Raw genomic sequence first — 6,887 nt, 5'->3', positions numbered from 1 at the left:
ACAGGAGCCAAAGGATGGATTACAAAACAAAGATTACGATAATGTCAAGTTTAATCTGCCAAATATACAAGTTGAATTTGTGGAGCGTGTTTTGCCTGGGTGCTGCACAGTAAACAGAGGTTTCTTGAAATGATCAATGGGTAGGGTTAAAAATGGGCATGGGCACTGGCCCTGGCCAGGTGGGTAGAACCGGGTGGGAAGGGCAGACAGGACAGACAAGCCGTTACCCTTAAGGACCCAGGAGCACAGGCTCCCAGATGACAGCCCCTCTTTGAACGAGCACCCAGGCAACACAGTCCGGGGCTGGTTGTAGCAAACCCATCAGCGGCTGCCTCCTGGCACGACCACCCCCTTCCGTGCTATCTACTAGACAAAGGAAAGCTCTTCATACCCCATCTCCCAGGCACCCCCCAGCAAGGGCTCTGAATTCTAAAAACAGCGAAAACATTCAAATGGTTACATACGAAATGCTGTCCTGCATCTTTCTGTCTCAAAGATAGCAGCTTGCCCCTCCCCCAGCCCCCCCCCATCTCCCCAAACAATTGCTTTGCCAAGATGAAGAGGAGGCCCCAGGCCGTGGGGGACTCCTGGCCGTGAGGGGCTGTTGCAGCGGCGCCAGGGCACAGGGTAGGTGAGACACAGCAGAGGTCCTGGCAGCGTGGCCCAGGTCCCTGGCATCTCGCATTTACTTATTCAGGGAGAGTGACTGCATTCTTTTTCCTGACAATGTGGCATCATCTTTTGCTGAGGGGTGGGAGGAGAAGGGCAGGGGTTAGAACAAAGCAACCCCCACTCCCAACACATGCGCCAGAACCCTAGACCTTTAGGTCTGAAAGACAACAGAAAACATTCTGAGCAACAAAGAAGAGACCCAGGAAGGGCCGAGGTGCAGGAGACGATCTTTGCTGCAGCTATGGCCCTGGGCCCCAGACATTGCCGACATGTTTCAGTGGTCAGGAGCACCTTATGCAACGCTGTCCCTTGACAAAGCCCCACCAACACAAACTCTAGGGGGCAAATAGAAAATTCTCACCCCACCTCCCAGAACCCTGTAATTCTTTTTTTTGAGACGGAGTCTTGCACTGTCGCTTGGGCTGGAGTGCAGTGGTGTGATCTTGGCAGCGCGATCTCAGCTCACTGCAACCTCCACCTCCAGGTTCAAATGATTCTCCTGCCTCAGCCTCCCAAGTAGCTGGGATTACAGGCTACTGTAATGAGGACCACAATGAGAAACAGGAACTCGCTACCACGCCCAGCTAATTTTTTTATTTTTAGTAGAGACGGGATTTCACCACGTTGGCCAGGCTGGTCTCAAATTCCTGACCTTGTGATTCGCCCGCCTTGGCCTCCCAAAGTGCTGGGATTATGGGTGTGAGCTACCAAGCCTGGCCTAGAACCCTGTAATTCTAACCTCCATCCATGGGTTCTGAAGTCTAAAATCTAAACATTCTGGCCAGGCATGATAGCTCACGCCTGTAATCCCAGCACTTTGGGAGGCTGAGACAGGTGGATCACCTGAGGTCGAGAGTTGGAGACGTGCCTGACCAACATGGGGAAACCCCATCTCTATTAAAAATACAAAATTAGCCAGCAATGGTGGTACACACCTGTAGTCCCAGATACTGGGGAGACTGAGGCAGGAGACTTGCTTGAACCCGGGAGGCAGAGGTTGCAGTGAATCAAGATCATGCCACTGCACTCCAGCCTGGGCATTAAGAGCGAGACTCCCATCTAAAAAAAAAAAATTCTAAACATTCCAACAGTTAGATGTGAAGTCCTTTCCTGCTGGGGGTTTGTGAAGCAGGGTTGAATGGGAAGTTGGGATCACTGGATTTCTGGTGCAGGTGACAATGTCCTTGAGCAATTGCTTTCCCCTTTCCAGGCCCGCTTCTTCATGGTCTGGGGAGGCAGGACAGATGGGCATGTTGGGGTTCTCACAGACCCCTGGGAGATGGAAGGTTGTAAGTCAAATGCTCCTATAAACTGCACCAACTCCCACAGCCACCCTGGCCTAGAGGAACCTCCACCACCTCTGGCCTGCCTGGAGGGAGGGCACAGGAAGAGGGATGCCTGGGCTGGATGTCATGCCGGTCTGCATTGCTGTGTATCCAGCTTGTTCTCCCAAGCCCTGCAGATGGAGAGCGGTGACCTCAGGCAGCTCTCCCGGGTTCCCAAGGCACCAGAGACTTTGGTGGGACCTGTGAGTCTCAGGCAAGGTCTGTACTAGGGGCATAGTTTCCTGTGACCTCCTGCTGTTGGCAGTAGTAACTATCTACTGTGGATGGTGCTCTGCTGATATTTCAACCCACATCTTACTCCATGATGCCGCTGGACTCTCCCGGTCCCCTGGGAAGTGGCAGGCACACAGAGGGTGGGCCTCTCCTGAATGACCTCCTAGGCAGCAGTCACTCCTCACCTCATAAATCACCTCGAGGACAGGGACACAAGTTCAGGACTTGGTGGCTGGCCCAGGACCAGAGTTGGGGAATGTCCCTGCATGTGCAGCCCTGGCTCTTACCTTTCCTTTCCTCCTCCTTCTTCCTGGCAGCTTCCTCCCGCTGTTTCCGGATGATGGCCAGCCGGGCCAGGTCCGCCTTGGCTTGCTCTGTCTTCCCGGCCAAGTGCATTTTCATGTAACGCTCTTTTGCCTTCTGTTTCTCAATCTCTTCTCTGTGTGGATAAAATGGTGTCACAGGGATGTCTTTCCCACTTTTTGCCAAAATGGACAGGAAACAGAATAAAGGCCAAGAATTCGGCCTAGGGCCAAGGTGTAAGGGGTGCTCTGGCTGTGAGTCCTTCGCTCCATGAACCCCCTGCTTGATAGCTGTTCACTCAGAAAGTGAGCAGGAGGAAGAGGCCCTGGGAGGAAACATCTGTGACTTCCAGAAAGCCTCAGCGGGAGAGGGGATAATGTCCAGCTACAGCAGGGAGGGGAGGATGCCTGAGAGATTCATTATAAGGCTCTGGTGGCCACAGAAAAAAGGGGGAGTGTGTTCCAGAGAAGATGACCAGGAGGATTAAAGCACTGGGGCCCACATCCTACAAGGAATGAAGGGCCGGACACAGTGGCTCAGGCCTGTAATACCAGCACTCTGGGAGGCCGAAACAGGAGGATCACTTGAGGCTAGAAGTTTGAGACCTGCCTGGGCAATATAGCAAGACTCTATCTGTACAAAAGAGAAAATTTTAAAATTTGTTGGGTGTGGTGGCACATATCTGTAGTCCCAGCTACTTGGGAGGTTGAGGCACGAGGATTGCTTAAGCCCAGGATTTCAAGGCTGCAGTGAGCTCTGACTGTACCACTGTACTCCAGCTTGGGTGACAGTGAAATCCTATCTCTAAAAAATACAAATAAGAAAAGGAATGAAGAAGTGGAGGAAGCAGCCACAGGGCATAGGATGAGGACCACAGTGAGAAACACACTCCCAGTCTCAGGTCAACACCACACGGCCCATTCTTATAGCAGCTCAGATGTGCATGGTGCTGTCCCACAAGGGGGCAGCACCTATCAGTAGGGGTGTGGGAATAATCACTGGGCTTCCATGGGACAGAGGTGTCAGTAATGAACCCCCTAGCTAACAGTCAGTGGTGAGGGTCAACAAGACATTCGCTACAGAGATTGAGGAGATAACACCTGGTGACCTGCAGATCCCAGCCCAAAAGCTCTGCAGGGCCCTTCAGTTTAAGCAAAGTGCCAGGCAGGGCACCTCTGCAACCCCAAAGGGCAGAGGGAGCAACAGGAGCCCTTTTACTGGAAACCCAGAAAGGGCACAGCCTTATTGAAGACTGCACAGCTGCCAAGTGGCAGTATACCCAGGTTGCTGGGTTTCTGAAGTTAATGCAGAGAGGAAACTACTGAAGGGGAACAGAAGGGTCCTTAGCAGCTGCAGTCACACCCAAGCTCACGGCCATCCCATTGAGGGTTTCATAGACACACCCCTCAGCCATCATCCTAAATGTCCAGTCAGGAGAGAAAGCAGCAGGCTTCCACCTCTTGTAAGGCAAAAGTCAGGGCACCATTCAAGGACTGATTCTGTGCCAGGCACTTCAGTATTTGATCTTGATCCTTATACAACTCTTGAGGAAGGTATTTGCAGCTTCATTTTCACACGGGACTTGTAGAGACCCAGGGCAGCCGGCTGAGCCAGGGATAACTTCCCTGTGCTGGGCTGGACTGCCTCTGGTCGGCACAGGCTCATAGTCCCCCCTTCCAGTCCCCATGGCCACGACACTACAAATGGATGCAGGTCAGGAATAGTCAGATCAGTGGGGTAAGGGAGGTCTCCTCAGGGTGTGGTGCTCTGGAGAGGACAATGAAGGGCAACCCTCTGCATCCTGGGCCGTTACCTCAAGTGCAAGGCTCAGGTCTGAGCCTGTGGTCCTAAACCCTGGTATCCTGTATCAATTGGTGAAAACAAATTCTGTGTGGATTTTTAAAGGCTACTGGAGGGCCTTTGGGGAATGAGACAGAAATCAACATAGCCACAGCCCCCAGCCAACTGGGGACCTCCGCATCCTACAGGCCAACTGCTAGCCTGTGTTCCCCGGGTCACCAGGCTCAGCCAGTGATGTTACCGTTCTCTCCTCGAAAGCTCCTTTGGCCCGTCCAGATCCAGTTGTGTGACCTTTTTGGTTGTCTGTGCCACCCGGTTGGGGTTCTCGATGTCAATGAGCCCTTCAACACCTTTGCGCTTTTGCTAGAACAGGGCGAGAAGCTGGTCATTGGAATTCAGGTCCTGTGGAGCCCCTGAGGGCCACTCCCACCATCTCTCAACAGCCCATCTGGATGGGGACAAACTCCCGCTCCACCCCTAGCCCACATAGTGCTCAGCCCAAGTCTCAGAGTGGGGACAGCTCTCCGGAGCATCTGCACCAGCCTGGTAAGAGCCCACAGAATGGTTGCTCAGGGTCCAATAACTTGCCCAAGGTCAACCAGAAAGTAGGTGGTAGATGAGAGGTGCACCCTATACCAGCTCGCAAGCACTCACACAGCACTACTCCCCGCCTTCAAGCCCAGCTTCCAAAAGCAGTTTTCCGTGGAATCCCATGCCTGATTCTTCCTGCAAGAAGTGCTGAGCTGGAATCCTCATGCAGGATGGGCCAAGTACGTGTTGTGTCACGACCAATTCCAATTCCTACCCATCTCAGCTGATGGACTGGACGTGTAACTCAAGAATGAGCCACTGAATCAGACTCTACAGGTTTGGAGAACTGGCCTAAGAACCTGGAACCTGCACCTTCCACCTCCCCTGGGGAAGTTCCAGAAGCAACGAGTGTGTTCTCAATGCAGCAGGTTTGGTCAAAGTTTCAGACCCTGTCAATTCCATCAATTCTCCTTAAGGGAGTAGGGAGACAGCTCCACTCCACAGAGCTCCCTTCAAACACCTACACCCAAACCAGCTGCAGTTACTCTTCCATTCGGACGCCTGGCACGGCAAACTTAACACATCTAAGAACTCGAGATTCACCCTTACCTAACTGGACCCTCGCTGTAATCCTAAGCAATCCTTGATTCCTCCTTCCTTCAGCAACCCCCAAATATGGCTTAAATCTGTCCACTCTTCTCCACTGCCATTGTCACCACCCTAGGGCAAACCACAATTTCTGACCTGAACACTACTCTTATTCTAAACACCCTATCATTCACTCTCCACAGAGAAGCCAAAATAACCTTTTAAAAGCATATCTGGGCCAGCTGCAGTGGCTCACGCCTGTAATCCCAGCACTTTGGACGGCTGAGGCGGGTGGATCATGAGGTCAAGAGATCGAGACCCTTCTGGTCAACAGGGTGAAATCTGTCTCTACTACAAAAATACAAAAATTAGCTGGGCATGGTGGCGTGTGCCTGTAGTCCCAGCTACTTGGGAGGCTGAGGCAGGAGAATTGCTTGAACCTGGGAGGCAAAAGTTACAGTAAGCCGAGACTGCACCACTGCACTCCAGCCTGGAGCCTGGTGACAGAGCTAGACTCTGTCTAAAAAAAAAAAAAAAAAAACAAAAAAAAAACCCACAAATAAATAAAAGCCTATCTGAGCCAGATGTAGGGGCTCAATCCTGTGGTCCCAGCACTTTGGGAGGCTGAGGCCAGTGAATCACCTGAGGCCAGGAGTTTGAGACCAGCCTGGCCAACACAGTGAAACCCCGTCACTACTAAAAATACAAAAAATTAGCTGGGGGTGGTGGTGGGCGCCTGTAATCCCAGCTACTTGGGAGGCTGAGGGGTAAGAATCTCTTGAACAAAGGAGGCGGAGGTTGCAGTGAGCCGAGATCTCGCCATTACACTTCAGTCTGGGCCACAAGAGCGAAACTCCATCTCAAAAAAAAAAAAAAAAAAAAAGCCAGGCATGGTGGCTCACACCTGTAATCCCAGCATTTTGGAGGCCGAGGCCAACATGGTGAAATCGTCTCTACTAATAATACAAAAATTAGCTGGGCGTGGTGGCAGGCACCTGTAATCCTAGCTACTAGGGAGGCTGAGGCAGGAGAATCATTTGAACCCAGGAGGCAGAAGTTGCAGTGAGCCAAGATCATGCCACTGCACTCCAGCCTGGTGATACAGCAAGACTCTATCTCAAAAATAAAATAAAATAAAACCATATCTGGTCATGTCTCTCTCTCACTTCAAGGCCCACACCAAGCATGGTGGCTCATCCTGCAATCTCAACACCTCAGGAGGCTGAAGTGGGAAGATTACTTGAGCCCAGGAGTTTGAGAACAGCCTGGGCAATATAATGAGACACCCATCTCTCAAAAAATTTTAAAATTAGCTGAGTGTGGTGGCATGTGCCTTTGGTCTCAGCTACCTGGGAGGCTGAGGCTGCAGTGAGCCACGAGTGCTTCGCTGCACTCCAGCCTGGGTGACAGAGTAAGACCCTGTCTCAAAAAAAA

At 51.9% G+C, this 6,887-nt stretch overlaps 1 protein-coding gene across 1 annotated transcript in view; it reads right to left on the bottom strand.

The window, feature by feature from the left end:
* Positions 1-33: 33 nt before the first annotated feature.
* The window catches only part of PDAP1 (PDGFA associated protein 1), a 13,995-nt gene continuing 7,141 nt past the window's right edge, over positions 34-6,887 (bottom strand). Inside the window, exons 4-6 of the mRNA XM_032266451.1 lie at positions 4,576-4,697; positions 2,519-2,670; positions 34-744 (exon numbers count right to left, since the gene is read on the bottom strand). Coding sequence (XP_032122342.1) covers positions 686-744; positions 2,519-2,670; positions 4,576-4,697 — 333 coding nt within the window. The 3' untranslated portion in view covers positions 34-685. The remainder of the gene's footprint in view (positions 745-2,518; positions 2,671-4,575; positions 4,698-6,887) is intronic.

The sequence above is a fragment of the Sapajus apella genome, unplaced genomic scaffold, assembly GCF_009761245.1.
Source record: "Sapajus apella isolate SASKATOON/1434 unplaced genomic scaffold, GSC_monkey_1.0 scaffold159, whole genome shotgun sequence".
NCBI classification, from domain to species: domain Eukaryota; kingdom Metazoa; phylum Chordata; class Mammalia; order Primates; family Cebidae; genus Sapajus; species Sapajus apella.
The sequence above is the reverse complement of the archived record's forward strand: the minus strand, read 5'-3'. Positions and strand labels throughout refer to the sequence as shown.